Genomic DNA, 15,782 nt, shown 5'->3' on the forward strand with positions numbered 1-15,782 from the left:
CGTGGCTTTCGTTGCTGGTCCTGGACTCAGAGGTCCGGCCAGCGCCCCCGGCCCGCGGCCACCTCTGGTCTTCCCGGGACGCCCCCAGGCGGCACCTAACTGCAGCCCGCGTTCCCCTGTCCAGGCCTGCCCGGCCTCGCAGGGTGGGGCAGGTGGGCGGGGCGGCCGGGAGGAGAGGGAAGTGAGGAGCGGCAGCCGCTGGGGGAAGAGCCGCAGGAGCAGGAGCGGGAGAGGAGCCAGGCAGGTGACCCGAGGGGGCCCTGGGAGGGGGCTGGCCAGGGCCCTCTGGGTGGACCCTGGCGGGCTGTGTCTGAGCTGCTGATGGAGGAGCCCAGGGCTCCCCCTGGGTGTGGGGGTGGTGGCGGCACCCTAGAGACGCCGAGGCCCCCAGCGCGAATTCTTTCCCCGGGACAGCACTGGGAGGGGTCTGGGCCACTGGCGGGCTGGAGGGGCCCAGTCGGGCAGGGCAGGGCAGGGCAGGCCTGGCCTTCTGCAGGAGGCACTTTGGCCAAGTCCCCTGTGAGGGGCTGCTTGGGGTGGGGGTGAGGGTGGAGCCCAGGCAGAAGCCCGTCGGCTGGGGGATCTGGTGTGGCTCTGATGCAGACGCCTCCTCTCCACCCCTTCACCGGAAGGAAGCACGTGCACTGCACACCAAGGGGCAGAAAGGCTGTGGGGCGAGGAGGCCTGTCGGGGGGCGAGGAGTCAGGGTCTGAGGAGGGTGAAGATCCCACAGGGACCGAGGCATGGGGACACCGAAGGCTGTCAATCTTTTCATCAAAGGTGTGCATCAGCTGGGCTCCGAGGCCCAGTGCCTGTAATCCCAGCAGCTCAGGAGGCCGAGGCAGGAGGATCTCAAAATAAAGATAAAAAGGGCTGGGACTGCAGCTCAGTGGTGGAGTGCTTGCTTAGCATGGGAGGGCCCTGGGTTCAACCCTTAGTACCTGGGGTGAAAAAAAAAGACACAGAAGAGGCTGTTCTGTCCAGAGGGGTTTCCCATCCCCAGGAGCATCCAAGAAGGGACCTCCGTGCTGTGGTGCCTGGGTGTGTTGGGAGGCAGGCGAGGAGCAGGACTGAGCTCGGTAAGCAGGAAGGCTCCTCCCAGGGCTGGTCTGTGATTCTCGAGGGCCCTGCGAAGGGAAGTGTGAGGCTTCCTCGGGTGTGGCAGCCTTCCACCTCGCTGCACCCTGCGGCAGACCCGAGGCCTGGGCTGCTCTTCAGCCCTGCCCCCAACCTGCCCTGTGCTGAGCCCCCCACAGGCCTTGAGGGAGTGGAGTGGGTGGACGGCTGCAGGTGCTGGGGACTGCGGAGGGAGGATCAGTGCTCCCTTGCTCGGTCTCCATACAGGACCGCCTGCGGTCGAGGCTGGAGCTGTCCTCCTGGGCTGGGGCGAGGGCTGGCAGAACTGCGGAGGAGGCTGAGGCATGGGGCTGGAAGTCTCCTTGGACAGCGGGGCTTGATGGGCGTGAGGTTGAGGAGCTGGGGCTCCGGCCAAAGAGCTGGGATGCGGGGAGAGGGAGAGGCTGGAGGCTGGGCTGGAGCCTCCTGGCAGAGCCTGGAGCAGAGGTGGAGGTGGGGATGTGACAGGGCAGCGGGAGCTCCAGCCCTGACCTGGGACCACCCAGGCTCTCCCCCGGGTCTCTCTGTAGCTGGCCGTCTGGGGCCGAGGTCCTGGGGGTTCACAGAACCCCTCGGGTGATCCCAGTGTGCCAGGGTGACGCTGCCCAGACAGAATCCACAGGCAGTATGAGGTCCCGCCAAGGGTCGTTCAAAGTATGGGTGCTCAGCCCCACTGCAGACCCGAGGAGTGAGGCTGGCTGTGGAGCCTCAGCCCTGAGACCAGCTGAACAAGCCAAGAAGACCTTATCGGCCCCAGGGTCCCAGACCACAGCGACAGGGTCCTGCCCTGCGGGGAGAGGGCGGGCTCATTCCCAATGCAGCGAGGGCCTGCGGCAGCTAAGGAGCGGGGTGAGGGTCAGGGAATGGCCCATGACTCCAGGGACGCAGCAGGGCCCGGGCTCCTGTCTCAACCGCCGCTGGGACTCCTGTTGAAGACTGGCCGGGCGCCCTGCCCTGACATCCCGGGGAGGCAGAGGCTGAGGGGTGGAGGTGGAGGCCGGAAGCTCGCTCCGTAGGCTGTCCCTCTGCGGGACTCGCAGTGTGGGGCATTTAGCCCGGGGCCGCACACGTGCCCGCAGCGCCCTGCCGCCGGCCCCCTCTGAGATGCTGAGGCCCTTGCCGGACTCCACCCTCCGCCCTGACTCCCCCCTCCGCCCTGACTCCCCCCTCCGCCCTGACTCCCGGTGACTCAGGCCGGGCCTGCGGGCGCAGCATGTGACCCTCCCCGCGACTCCTGGGCTGAACCCTTCCGCTCAGGCGCGGCTGGTCCCGGAGGAGGAAAGTCAGGTTTGGGCACCACACACCGCCCTGTGCTCGCTGCCTGCCCAGGCCCCCAGCTGCCCGGCTCCAGTCAGGCTCCAGTCAGTGGCTCCCTGCCCGCCTGCAGCCCCAGCCTGGGATGACCCTTGGCCTCTTCACCCTGATCTCCTGGCTGTGACCCTGCCTGCAGGGCTCCCTGGCCGGGGTTAGAGGCAGGCAGCCTTCAATAAAATGTTCTGTGTTTGGTAGATGCCTTTTATCAGGTCAAGGAATTTCTCCTCTATTCTAGTTTGCTAAAAATTTTGCTGTTTGGTGCTGGGGATTGAACCCAGGGTGCTCTACCACTGAGCTACATCCTACCCTTTTTATTTTTTATTTTTTGTTTTGAAAGCAGGGCCTTGCTAAGTTGTGGAGGCAGACCTTGAATTTACGATCCTCCTGCCTCAACCTTCCATGTTATTGGGATGACAGGCATGTGTCATCATGATCAGCTTAAGAAAGGCACGGGCCTGGCATTCTGGGGTGGGCACAGGCCATGGAGGCGTGAGGGCTGCTCATGCAGGCCGGTCCCGGCAAGGGCAGTGGGGCCGGGCAGCTCCTGCTGGAGGAACTGCCCGCAGGCAGGCAGGGGCTGCCCGGGAAGCTGCGCCTGGAGCCTGGGGGAGGCGGAGGGAAGTGCCTCTGGAGAGGGGCGGCAGGTGGCCCTTTCTGAGCCCGTCTCTTCTTGAGCGAGTTTTCACTCTGTGTATCTTTCAGGGTACTTGTTCATTTCCTGTGAGAAATTAAATACACTGGCATAAAGTTTTTGTGATACTTCGTTTATCGTTTTAATATCTATAGAATCTATAGTGATGTTGAGGTAGGTCAGAAGAAAGAAAAAGACAGGTAGAAAAGAGACAAAGGGAAGGACAAGGAGCTACAATTGTTTTTTCTTTTTTTTTGCAGTGCCAGGGACTGAACCCAGGGCCTTGTGCTTGTGAGGCAAGCGCTTTTCCAACTAAGTTATATTCCCAGCCCAAGGAACTGCGGTTTTGATCTGAAGTTCCACACACGCCTTTCCAGGCCTTACTCCCAAGTTCAGTCTCCCCAGGCCTGTCTCTCCCACAATTCTGGGAGATCTGTAAACCCTAGAATTCTCATAAATTCACCATCCTGTTGTGAAAATTCCCTGTGCATTGATGATTAGCTTACAAAATGAATAGGTTAAGTGAAGGGAGATATGGTTTTTTTTTTAATGTGGTACTGGTGATTGAACCCAGGGGTACTCTACCCTGAGCTATATCCCCACGGTCTTGAGACAGGGTCTCGCTAAGTTGCTGAGGCTGACCTTCAACTTGTGATCCTCCTGCCTCAGCCTCCTAAGCCGCTGGGATTACAGGTGTGCACCACCACACAGGGCTGCTTTTATTTTTATTATTTAATTTCTTCTGATTGTTTTGGGTTTCATTTGCTTGTCTATGGTGGAAGCTGAAGCCATTGGCTTGACTTTTATAATAGTAGTTATTGCTCAGAGAGCTGCATCCCAGCCTTGGTCGTCAGGTGTCTGAGTGGAAGGTAGGTGTGGCTGAGAGGTCAGGCAGGGAGACTGAGCCTCCACCAGCCATGCCCAGTTGAGTGACCCTGCGTGACCTTGGGCGTTCCACCCGCTTTCTGTGCCTGTGTCATGGAAGCAGGGGCAATCCCCTTCTCAGGCCTCTGGAGGTGAAGTAGTTGACTACGCGGGCCACCTGGCAGGGCCTCCCAGACCCACGTGCAAGGGCCCTCAGGCCCCTTGATGAGGTGCTTCTGTCTTGCAGGTCCTGCGACAGCATGTTCACGCCCATTCCCAAGAGGTAGGCAGCCTGCCCCTCCCCACCCCGCTCCCCCCGGCTGCCCACTCCTCCAGACCCAGCCACCGACCTCTCCCTCCCCGCAGTGGCTCTCCGTTCCCCGCGTCCGTGCAGGACCCTGGCCTGCACGTGTGGCGGGTGGAGAAGCTGAAGCCGGTGCCCGTGGCACGCGAGAGCCAGGGGGTCTTCTTCTCGGGGGACTCCTACCTGGTGCTGCACAACGGTCCGGAAGAGCGCTCCCATCTCCACCTGTGGATCGGTAGGGCCGGGCGCCGGGGCTGGCTCAGGGTGGGGGCTGGCCTGGGTCCCGGGGACCTTGCCCTGCCACCTCCTGCCTGCCACAGGCCAGCAGTCTTCCCGGGACGAGCAGGGGGCCTGCGCCGTGCTGGCCGTGCACCTTGATGCCCTGCTGGGGGAGCGGCCGGTGCAGCACCGGGAGGCGCAGGGCAACGAGTCCGACCTCTTCATGAGCTACTTCCCGCGGGGCCTCACCTACCAGGTCAGCGGCTCCTCGGAGCCAGGCCAGTGTCCTGGGCTGGGTCCCAGCTCCCCGCCCGTCTCCTCACGCCTGGGGGGCAGAGCTCTGGTCACTCAGGCGGCCTTCTGGGCTGCAGGAAGGCGGTGTGGAGTCAGCATTTCACAAGACCTCCCCGGGGGCTGCCCCGGCCGCCATCAGGAAGCTCTACCAGGTGAAGGGGAAGAAGAACATCCGGGCCACCGAGCGGGCACTGAGCTGGGACAGCTTCAACACCGGGGACTGCTTCATCCTGGATCTGGGTCAGGTGGGTGGCCCAGCTGAGCACTGCCCAGGGCAAGGAGTCAGGCTTGTACCCCACTCCCGGGTGGACCCTCCACCAGGGGACGCCGTCCCTGTGCCCAGCCCTTGGCAGCTGCAGGGGTTGTCAGAGGCTCAAGGCCTGTGTAGATGGTGGTGTCTGCGTGTTGAGCCCACATTAGGAAGGGCCACGTGGACAGAGGGGCCTCCGGTGGAGCCCACTCCCTCCCTCTGAGAAGCCGTGGTGGCCTGGTCAGCTGCCTGCTGGGCCACTTGTTCACTCATTCACTTACCCACGTGTGGTGGGTCCATGATGCTCCTCCGGGCCAGTACCTGGGTCCCTGGGGAGGCAGCCAAGATAGTGGTCCCTTGTCCTAGCCCCTGGCCTCAGTGAGCAGGGCAGAAGCCAGGGGCTGGGGCTCTCAGGGCAGGGAGGGGCGCCAGCCTGCCATCCCAGGGAAGAGCCCCTGGATAGACCTTCAGGGGAGGGGTAGGCGAGGAGGCCGGGGGGGAGGGGCAGGTGTGCAGCTGGCTTTTTGGGGCCTGGAGTGCAGAGGGAGCTGCGGGAGCAAAATGGCGGGTGGCCGAGGTCTTGGGGACGCTGCTTCAGGCTGGAGTCTGGCTGAAGATCCACCTAGCTGTCCTCAGGAAGGGCCAGCGGAGGTGACATGAGGTGGGCACAGGTCAGGCCTGGCGTCCCCTGGTAGCACAGGAGGAGCGGGGACGAGAGAGAGCTCCAGGATGCGTCCCTACTCCTCGGTCACCCATGGGCACAGGTCTGTACTGTACCTAAGTGTGCCAGCTCAGCTTGGCGAGGGCGCAGGGCACCCAGGCTTCTTCTGGAGGGAGGGACTGGCTCCACCCAGGTAGAGAAGCGGGATAATGGCGACGGCCAGGGCAAGGAGCAGTGGCCGAACTCCTGCAGCGCTGTCCCTGCCTTCTGGGGACAGCCCTCCAGGGAGGACGGGGGTGGGGTCCTGAGCTGGGCAGCATGCAGTAGCTGGCTGTGACCAGGGCTGCCCGCTGCCCTGCAGAGCATCTTTGCCTGGTGTGGTGGAAAGTCCAACATCCTGGAGCGCAACAAGGCCCGGGACCTGGCCCTGGCCATCCGGGACAGCGAGCGGCAGGGCAAGGCCCAAGTGGAGATCGTCACCGACGGGGAGGAGCCCGCTGAAATGATCCAGGTTGGGGGGCACTGCCGTCCAGAGAGTCAGTAATGAGCTGGACACAGGGTGGCGGATGGAGAGCGGCAGGGCCTGGGGCGCAGGCGTCTGTGTGAGGGAGGAACAGGCAGCCCGCTGGCCGAGGGCTGCACCCACTCTTCCCAGTGCCCTTGTGCAGGACCCGGCAAGCCCCACCAGAGGTGGTGGCCCTGGGCTAGAGGGCTTGACCGTTTGGGGCAGGAATCCCAGTGAACCTGGCCTGCTGGGCTCTGCAGGTTCTGGGCCCCAGGCCTGCTCTGAGGGAGGGGAGCCCTGAAGAGGACCTGACGGCCGACCAGACCAACGCCCAGGCCGCGGCTCTGTACAAGGTGGGCACTCGCGCGCAGGGGCGGGTGTGCGAAGGCCGGGCCAGGTCCCCGCGAGGTTCTGCTGGACTTGGAGGGCAGGAGGATGGGGAGTGGGTGGCGGCAGTCCCCGAGGCCCTCCTTGGTGACGTTTCCAGGCTAGTTCCGAGCTTGACTCCTGTCGAGTTCTGTGCCTGTTCCTAACCCGCACTCCTCTCCTTAGGAAGCGGGCCCATGAGGGAGGGACGGCGTGGGGGCGGAGCAGCAGAGTGGGAGGGGCGAGAGGGCGGCGCGTGGGGCAGTCAGCGTGGCCTGCCCTCCCCCAGGTCTCCGATGCCACTGGGCAGATGAACCTGACCAAAGTGGCTGACGCCAGCCCCTTTGCCCCCGAGCTGCTGATACCTGACGACTGCTTCGTGCTGGACAACGGGCCCTGTGGCAAGATCTACATCTGGAAGGGTAAGCGGGGCGCCTCCACCGCCGCCAGGGCCCTGTGGTGCCCTGACCCAAGCAGGTGCCGGCTGCCGGCCCAGCTCCGGTTAAGCCGCGCTTCGAAGCCGCAGTCAGCCACAGAATCGCCGAGGACCTGCTCAGATGAGTTGCTGGGGCCTGTCCCCGAGACTCAGGCTCACTAGGTCTGCGGGCAGCTACCGCTCCCAGAGGAACCTGTGTGGCCCCAGGGACCACCCTCAGAGACTCGCTTCCTAGGCTGCCCCTAGGCCTTCACGGCCTGGGGACCCTTGTCCTGGGACTCTGCCTTGGGCTGTGACAAGTGAATCCATATAAACTGAGTGTCACTTTGTGCAGCGGGTGGAAACTTGCAGAACTTGTTTCCCCAAAGATGGTGTTGGCTGGAAAGAATGCTGTTGTGCAGGAGCCCGTCTGGCCAGCTCGGGCCTCTGGGGCACGGGAGCTGTGTGATCCCAGGCCCCGGCTTGCTTTTCCTGCTTCTGCTTCCTTGAGCGTTTTCCACCTTCCTGACCAGAGGACCAGCTTCCCCAAAGCAGGGACTGTGTCTGTCTGAGAGTCTCCAGGAAATAGCTGCAGGGTGAACCAGGTGTGGGACTTGCCAGCCCTGAATCTGGTCAGGAAGAAGGTGAGGTCCAGGGAGCAGCTCCAAGGGGCTTGTCCTGTGGCCTCCCAAACCCAGAGGCCTGGGGCTGCTGGTGGCATGGCTGATCTCTAGGGGTTGAGAGGCTCCTGCTGGGGCTGCCTTCTCCTTCCCTGGAAGGGATGTGCCCCACGGCACTGATGCCAAGCACAGGAAGCCCCAAGCAAGGAATTGTCACAGAAAGAGAAGCCAGAGGAGAAATAGGGAGTGTGAGGGCCAGGAAGAGAGATGCCTGTGGGTTGGGCGAGGCTGGTGTGTCCACTGGGAAGAGTGCAGCGAGTTCGTTCAGATGTGCTGTAGTTCACGGGATCCCCACAGCCTGCTGCAGAGCCCACCACCCTTCCCCAAACTGTTTCTTCACAGGTTGGGTTAGGGACAGTCTGCAGAAGTGGGTGGATCCGCATGACCTTTGTCTTGATAAGCAGTTTGGTAGCATGACCGTTAGGCCAGTGTAACTGGCTGGCATTATGTGCGTCTGCTCCCCTCCATAATAAATTGTCCCTTCTGTTCTACTTAATTTTATAAAGAAGGCTTGAGCTGGGCATGGTGACCATGCCTGTATTCCAGCAATTTGGGAGCCTGAGACGTGAGAATTGCATGTTCAAGGCCAGCCTGGACAACTTGATGAAACCTTCAAACTACAAAATATAAAAGATCTGGGGATGTGGCTCAGTGGTAAAGTGCCTCTGGGTTCAATCCCCAGCATTAAATAAACAAACAAATAAATAAATAATTAAAAAAGGAAAAGGCTTGTTAGCCATGCAGTCGACAGGCACAACAGGTGAGGGTCCTGCCTCTAGTTGATTCCAGGGAGAAAATCCATTCTTCCTGCTATGTCCCCGGGGCCCGGGGTCCCACGCATGCAGTCAGGTGCTCCAGAGCGGGTTTGAGGAGCAGGCCTGGGCAGAAGTTTTCACCTAGCTTTGAGATGCCAGTTTGGAAAAGCACTGCAGGCTCATTTCATGCTTCCAAAGAGCTCTTTGGTATTCCAGTTAAAAAACCAAGGACTATTCTGCAGACCCCCGTGAAATTCCTCAAGAAAATGGGATGGGGGCTCGAGAGGATCTCTGCTCTTTTAAAACCCTTCCTGCACTCCAGGGCGGAAGGCCAACGAGCAGGAGCGGCAGGCGGCCCTCCGAGTGGCAGAAGGCTTCATCTCCCGCATGCAGTACGCCGCCAACACTCAGGTGGGAGGCGCCTCCTACCCCAGGTTTCCCTACCCTTCTTGTACAGTGTGGCTGGTCTCTGGGTGGCCTGTGCTCCTCAGGGTCACTGTCCTAGGCTGTGACCACCCTGGGGTAGTTGGTCATCCCGATGGGGCTCAGGTGTAACGGGTGGCCTGTCAAACCACATCAGCCCTTGAAGCAGGGTCTGCTCCGGGCCGACCTGGAGGAGTGTGCCTGGCCTGCTGACCACAGCCTCCTCCCTGGCAGAGACAGGCGGCAGCTTCCGAGCCAGCCTTCTCTACACTGTCCTGCAGGTGGAGATTCTGCCCCAGGGCCGTGAGAGTCCCATCTTCAAGCAATTCTTCAAGGACTGGAAGTAAGGGTGGGCTTCCCCCAGCCCCTGCCTGCCCAGTGCCGAGGAGCCCTGTGGACACCAATAAAGGAAGCCAGTGCCTGACCCCGCTCTCCTCTCCCTGCCTCCCTGGGGGTGGGGTGGTTCTCACCGTCCCCCCTCTGTGCCATGGAGGCAGGGGGCTGGAGGGTTGTGAACCCCATGGGAGGTGGCACGGATGTGGCGACTTGGGTCCTGCCTGGCCGATGGGCCGCATGGGGCTGAGGGAGAAGTGCCATTCTGGGCGAGGCCTGGGCTGTTCTGCCTCTCTTGCTCCTGGGCAAGTGGCCCCTCCTTATCTCCATCCCGCTTTGCAAAGGGGTGCGAGAGCCAAGAAGCAGAGGGTGCTGGAGCAAGTGTGTCCCGGGCTGCCTGGGCCCTTGCGGCCAGGCAGGCTGTGGCTGGCGGACTCACCTGAGTCCTGAGGCTGTGGTGGCTTTGGGCTGACACAGACCACTTCTTGCTGACTGTGCCAGAGCGTAGAAACCAGCTGCCCTGCTGATCCCCACATCCTGTCCTCACAGACTGCCAGCCCTCACCTGAGGGGATACAGAGCTGGTGCCAGGGACTGCTTTGAAAGGGAGCGAGGCTAGCACTCAACTCGGGGCTCTGGTGATGGTTTGGACTTGTGGAGGGCCCAGGCCACTGCCCAAGGGAAATGGCTGATTTCTGCGTCTCCCTTCAGAGGGCTATCCCCTCCACCAGCCACCAGCAGCCCTGTACCAACGCTCCTGGGTCATGCCACTGCCCAGGTCTTGAGGGCAGCAGCTGTGAGCACTCTGGTTTGGGGAGCCTTGAATAGGCCACCGCTACCTATGGGGGGCAGCTGCTTCCCTTCGGTCAGGGCCCTAGTATGCAGCCTGGCCCCACGTGCAGGGCTACAAATTCATATGGGCTGCTGGGTCGGCTCCTGTCAGGGCCGCAAGGGAGGGAGGGAGGACCACTGGCTGATGCTCCTGCAGAGGTGCTGCTCTTCTCCCCGTCCACCCACCATGTTCGGCACCTCCCTCCCTCTGCTGGTCTGAGGGATTCACAGAACAAGGCCTTAGTTTAAACCTAGCAGAGACGACAAGAGGCAGACTGCAGGGTTTGTCACCAGCCACACCTGGGAAAATTCCCTTCTGCACCTGGAAGCCCATCTGTTGTCCCCACCTGAGATGGGTCCCACCTTCAGTGAGTCAGGCCTGGAGAAGCCTCAACTTCCACTGGAGCAAAGACAGGTGGCGGGGCTCTCGCTGCCCCGACCCCCAGTCTGGATGCCTGGCCTGCAGCCTGAAAGCAACAGAACCAGGCTGCCATGCAAGTGCACCTGACAAACACCTGGGCCGCTGTGTCCACACCTGCAGCCAGTGAGGATGGGCTTTGCAGCTCAGGGCTGGGTGTGGCTGGGCATGGCAACTGCTCCTTCCTGGGCCGTGTGCTCCTCCCTGCAGGGCTCTAATGGGGTCCAGGGACAAGGCCCAGGAAGGCCCTGCACAACAGGTCCTGGAAGGACACAGTGGGGACCAGAGCCTCCAACTAAAGCACTGCTTTATTTTAAAGTGCTGGTGTGAGTGACTTCCTCCTTCTTTGCCCAGGCCAGAAAGCCATCCGAGGACGCAAGAACCTCCCAGGAGGAAGCCCTAGCTCGTGGGCATTTGCGAGGGGCGGCCGGGGACACCAGCCCAGAGCCCTTCTCTAGATCACAAACTGGGGAGGGGAGGGGGGCTGGGGAGGAGCAGCCCAGCCGTCAGTGCTGCCCCTGCTGGCCGCAGTCGCCTTCTTCCCCGAGGCCCTAAGCAGAGGCAGGCCGACTGCTGCTAGGAGCCAGAGTCCAGGCAGGCTCCGTCCTGTGCGGGGTGTGTGTGCCTCAAGCTCCGCTCACTGCCACCGACCCCTGGAACGCAGCCCTGGAGGCTGCAGCACAGCTGGGCCAGGGCGCCCAGAGCACCTGGAGCTGGTGAGGGTGCTTGGCTTTCCGCATCAGGCCCAGGAGCTTCCCATCTCACCTGCCACGGCAGGAAGGTGCTTGGCCCGGCCAAGGGGCTCTAGACGTGGTCTGCTGTGTGACCTCTGAAGCCTGGTGGCCAGGCTGGGGGTCTTCCTGCTGGCTGGTCTCTGGGCTGCTCAGATCAGCCCTGCACCCTCGGAGGAGTGGGGCTGCAGGTCACACACACCTGTGAAGGTGAGATCTGTGGAGGGAGGGGCTTGTGGCCCAGGACACTTCTGTGCCAACAAGGAGGCCTGTCCCTTTGACGCCCGGGCCAGGTAGCTCTCCAGGGTCTTGAGCAGCCGCCGTGGGCTCTTCTTGGCCAACGCTTCCAAATCTGCAGGAGAGAGGATTAGGGAGAAGAAAGCTCAGGGAACTCTGGTCATACCTAGCAGGTCTGGTGAGCACTCCCAACCCTTAGGCTAGGGAGGTCAAGGTGAGTCACCTAGGATGGAGAGCACCGAGAGCCCAGGCTCACATGCTGCCTTGTCCAGCCAATCTCAACTCTTGAGAGTCAGTCTACCGCTGGACCCTTGGTTCCTGTGTCTGATTCACAAAGTGTGACCCCAGAGGGATATGGCCAGGAAGGAGGGCAGTGGTGGCAGAGAAGAGAGCAGCAGGCTCTGGAGGGTGGTTCCCACATGGGGCAGGAGAGGGAGCTGCAGCTGGGGATAGAAACCAGTGCATCTCTGGACCTGAGACAGCATTTGGGGGCCTGGGCTCCCAGGAGAAAGAGACACCTTTGAGGACAAAGCCTGAGTCTGAGATGGTCTTCTGCTGGGTCCTCCAGACGTGGGCGAGGCGGAGGAAAGTGGCGGCATAGAAGCTGTTCACCACGGCAATGACCTTTTGCTGCCGGTTACACTCCCTGTGGGACCAGGAAGGTGGCCTGTGAGCTGCAGATCAAGGCGACATCTGGGCACCCTCCCGCCCACCCTCCTGGGTGCCCTAGAGGAGCCAGTCAGACTGGGAGCTCCCCACCCCTCTCCAGGCACCCCACCTGCATCAGGCTGGGGAGCAGAGATGGAGGGAGGCGGGTGTGCGGGAACTTGGCCCAGGCCCTCCAGGACCAGTGGGGGAGGAACGGAGTTGCAGAGGTGGGGCGGGAAGGGCTGGCTCTGCTGGTCACGCTGACCAGCCGGGGACTCACCTGGAGAGACACTCCTCCCTCAGGGCCTGGATGGTGATGCGGGTGACATTCACCGACATCAAACAGAAGGGAAACTGCTGGAATGGAGGGGCGGCAGGTCAGTGGCTTCCCTCTTGCCCTGTTTTGCCCCCAGCCTGGTGCGGCCAGAGGCAGTCACAGAGGCAGAGAGGCTGCTCACAATGCTGTCCCATCTCACAGGTGAGAACACCGAGGCGCAGTGGCCTCGGGTGGTTCTGGTAAAGCCTGCGGACCAGGATTCCACTGAGGCTATGTGCCGCTCAGCGGCGGAGCGTTTGCTGGGCCAGCAAGAGGCCCAGGCTGCGATCCCAGCACTGTGCACACAGGGGCGCCTGGAACAAAGGCTGTGGTGCAGCTAGTACTTCCTTAGTTCTGACTATGGTCAAAGGGATGGCAAGATTCTTTCTAGGGGTCAATGGCAGAAAGATATATGAGAACGTTCTGGACTACTTTTACAATTATTCTGTAAATCTAAAATTACTTCAAAATAAAAATTACAACGTGTTCTTTAGACCAGGCCTCTTTAAGACAATGTGACCTGATGGCTAAGGGTGTACTGGGGTTCCAACACCCCCCTTCATTCCCACACAGCTTCACAGTCCCATATAGTTAGTTATTTACGTCTTGTACTGGGGATAGGACCTGGGAGGGGCCACCTTACCACTGGGCTATATTCCTGGCCCTTTTTATTCTGAGATTGTGAGACAGGGTCTTGCTAAGTTCCAAGGCTGGCCTTGAACTTCAGGTCCTCCTGCCTCAGCCTCCTGGGCTGCTGGGATCATAGGTGTGTGCCCAGTCCACCTATCTATCCTGAATGCACCAGGGCCAAGCTCATCTTTGCACCTCTGCATGTGGTGGCCACAAACCCCTCCCTCAGGCCACGGTCTCCTGAACTCTGGCCCCATAAGCCTCTGCACAAGCCCTGGTCTGCCCCCACCTCTAACTCTTCTGCAACTCCCCAAGCCTGCCCGTGTCCCTGGCAGGATGGTCCTGCTCAGTGCTCCATGTTCCAGCTGCGGCTGTGTGTCACCAGCGAAGGTGCCCATGAACGTGCACTGGCCTGTGGCCCTGGCTGGGTGCCCCTGGGTGTGGAGGGGAGGCACCTCTGCTGCAGACACTCTCCACGCTCCTCCAACAGCCCAGCCTTGATTCTCGTGTTATCAGATGACACTGCCCACTTGCAAATTTTCAAATATTTGAAATTATATGAAAATAAAAACTACTGAAGGACTGGGGAGATAGCTCAGCTGGTAGAGTGCTTGCCTTGCAAGCACAAGGCCCTGAGTTCGATCCCCAGTACTGCAAACAAAACAAAACAAAACAAACAAAACAAAACAAAACTACTACTACCACCTGTGTTTGCGCCCATTTGCAACAAAGTTCCTTGAAAAAGTTGTCTAACTTACGGTCTCCAATTTACCTCTCCAATTCCCTCTTGACCCAATCTAAATCAAGGTCTTCTGTGTCTGACCCTCACTGAAAATGCTCACATGGAGACCCCCAAGGGACAAATCCAGCAATGGCTGAGCGGTCATCTGAGTGATCAGCACCATCTGGCCCAGGCGGCTCGGCTGTGCCACATGGCTTCCAGAACCGTACCCTCCCCGGGCTCCTCGCCTTCCTTCCACCACGGCACGGTCCCCTCCACTGGGTCTCTGCCCACTCTGTGGAGTGGCTCAGACTGCACTCTTCCGCTGACAACCACCCACACTGGAGGTAGAAAAGATCCCCACCAGTGGTTCCCAGAATCCCTTGCAGGGTGTCCTGCACACAGGGTTCTGGCCCCACTCACGAGTTTCTGATGCATGAGGTCTGGGGAGAGCACAGAAGGTTCATTTCTAAGAAGGTCCAGGTGAGGCTGATGCCACTGGCTGACGATGGCACCTCTCGAGCCACTGATGTAGCCTACAGCCTCTCGCTAATTCCATACTCACGTATCCTGCCACTTACCAACACTGGCACTTTGAAGTCCGATGGACCTTTAAAAACGTGTGGCAAAACAGAACCCCAGCCCTGTTCTCCCTCGGTGGCTTGTGCTAAGCAATTCCCATGGTCTGCCTGTTTTGTCCTGAGCCCTACTCGACCCTCAGGAAGACATACCTGCTCTGTACTCTTAAGCCCACACTCAACTCTGCATAACCCGACTCTCCTCTAAAAACTCCCTGGCCCCAGCCACTATCGCCTCCAACTTGGACTATGATAAAAGCCCTTCCTGAATGCTACTCTTAACCAAGCAGCTGGTAAGAGCCATTACAAAAATCTAAGTTGGCTCATGCAACAGCTAGTCTGAAACCCTGCTGGGGCTCCTAATTTGACACAAGGTAAAACCTGGAGTCCCTCCTGTGGCTGTGAGGCCCGTGGCGTCTGGTGCTACCTCTGGGGCCCAGCCTGCTGTGCTCCTGTGTCCCTTCCACTCCCACTGGTTTCCCTGTCGTTTCCTTTCTGCCTGGAGTGTCCTTCCCCCACCTCCTTCAAGGCCTGGCTATGTCTTGGCTCCCTCTTGTGAGCGCTGCTGACCGCTCCTCTTCTGCCGACCCACCTGACTTGTGCCTCTCCTTCGCGCTTACCGCCTAACATGCTCTCCCGTAGCTGGCACTGAGCCTATGTCTTGCCATCTCTGCGGGGGATCCTGTTGTTTTGCTTCCTGAGGCATCCCAAGCACCATGAGAAATGAGAAATAACTAGCCCAGGGGACACTGAGTAAATCTTCATTCAGTGATGAATGCTTTCCAGCTCCTATGAATCTGGACTGGATGAATGGAAGGAAGCAGGTCAAAGTTGCTTCCTAAAATGGAGAGACTACCACCTTTTACTGCTTAGGAAAACCATCAGCCCTCTCCCCAGAAGGCAGGACTGGACAGAGACCAAGGAGCCTGACAGTGAGTACAGGAGTCAGCTGAAGGCTCTTTCCCTTTAGGGTCAGGAGAAGCCACCAACACTGAGCAAGGGTCTCTGCAGGGAGCAGAGGGTGAAACAGACTCCTGTGTGTGTGTCCAGTGCTTTGTTTTATGTCCCATTTAATTTTCTCAAGGAGAAAAGGATTTCCACAGATGAGGAAATCAAGGCTCTAAGCTGCTGAGAACTTGCTTGAGACCCACAGCTAGCGAGTGGTGGAGCTCAGACTCCAGGACAGGTCCGATGACAGTGTTTGTTTTCACTGCCCCGAGAGCCTTCAGCAACCAGTTCTCAACCTGTGAGGTCCTCTTGGCTGCTCAGGTCCTTGCTCCAGAGCCCTCTCCTCTGGCTTCCCACCAAAGCCCACCTGGATATGGTGACGAGACAGGCGGAAAATCTCCTGGGCCATAAGCAAGGTCTTCGCATCCATCACCAGGTACAGCAGGTGCAGGAGGGCAAGGAAGCCCGCCCCTCTCAGGTCTGTGGCCGGATTCGCTCCTGTAACAGCCATGAGAAAATGCGGTGGGACAGTAAGTGGAATGGTAATTGGGCCCAACAAAGCCCTGCCCCTCAAGCTCCAGGGACTTGCTTGGGG

General features: G+C 60.2%; 2 protein-coding genes across 9 annotated transcripts in view; one reads left to right on the plus strand and one right to left on the minus strand.

Annotated features, from left to right (window-relative positions):
• On the plus strand, nt 1–9,221 carry Capg (capping actin protein, gelsolin like). 3 transcript variants are annotated; one of them, XM_047522745.1, is made up of 10 exons: nt 1–244; nt 4,173–4,208; nt 4,292–4,464; nt 4,550–4,704; nt 4,820–4,987; nt 6,015–6,164; nt 6,419–6,511; nt 6,814–6,946; nt 8,697–8,785; nt 9,079–9,221. In XM_047522745.1, the coding sequence occupies exons 2-10, from the start codon at nt 4,186–4,188 to the stop codon at nt 9,142–9,144; spliced, it is 1,050 nt and encodes a 349-aa protein (XP_047378701.1). In that variant the 5' UTR covers nt 1–244; nt 4,173–4,185; the 3' UTR covers nt 9,145–9,221. The 3 variants fall into 3 exon arrangements, with proteins under 3 accessions (XP_047378701.1, XP_047378700.1, XP_047378702.1); XM_047522744.1 differs by having other exon boundaries at nt 2–240; XM_047522746.1 differs by lacking the exon at nt 1–244 and adding an exon at nt 1,055–1,079.
• The window catches only part of Elmod3 (ELMO domain containing 3), a 20,825-nt gene continuing 13,273 nt past the window's right edge, over nt 8,231–15,782 (minus strand). For 4 of the 6 annotated variants that reach the window (XM_047522740.1, XM_047522738.1, XM_047522736.1 and 1 more), the window contains 4 exons: nt 15,555–15,685; nt 12,275–12,351; nt 11,865–11,992; nt 10,669–11,461 (listed from right to left, as the gene is read on the minus strand). In XM_047522740.1, coding sequence (XP_047378696.1) covers nt 11,262–11,461; nt 11,865–11,992; nt 12,275–12,351; nt 15,555–15,685 — 536 coding nt within the window. In that variant the 3' untranslated portion in view covers nt 10,669–11,261. Of the gene's footprint in view, nt 9,189–9,569; nt 9,695–10,668; nt 11,462–11,864; nt 11,993–12,274; nt 12,352–15,554; nt 15,686–15,782 lie in introns of those variants that run through there. The other 2 variants (XR_007104672.1, XM_047522737.1) reach the window with 2 other exon arrangements.

Source organism: Sciurus carolinensis, chromosome 13, assembly GCF_902686445.1.
Source record: "Sciurus carolinensis chromosome 13, mSciCar1.2, whole genome shotgun sequence".
Lineage (NCBI taxonomy): Eukaryota > Metazoa > Chordata > Mammalia > Rodentia > Sciuridae > Sciurus > Sciurus carolinensis.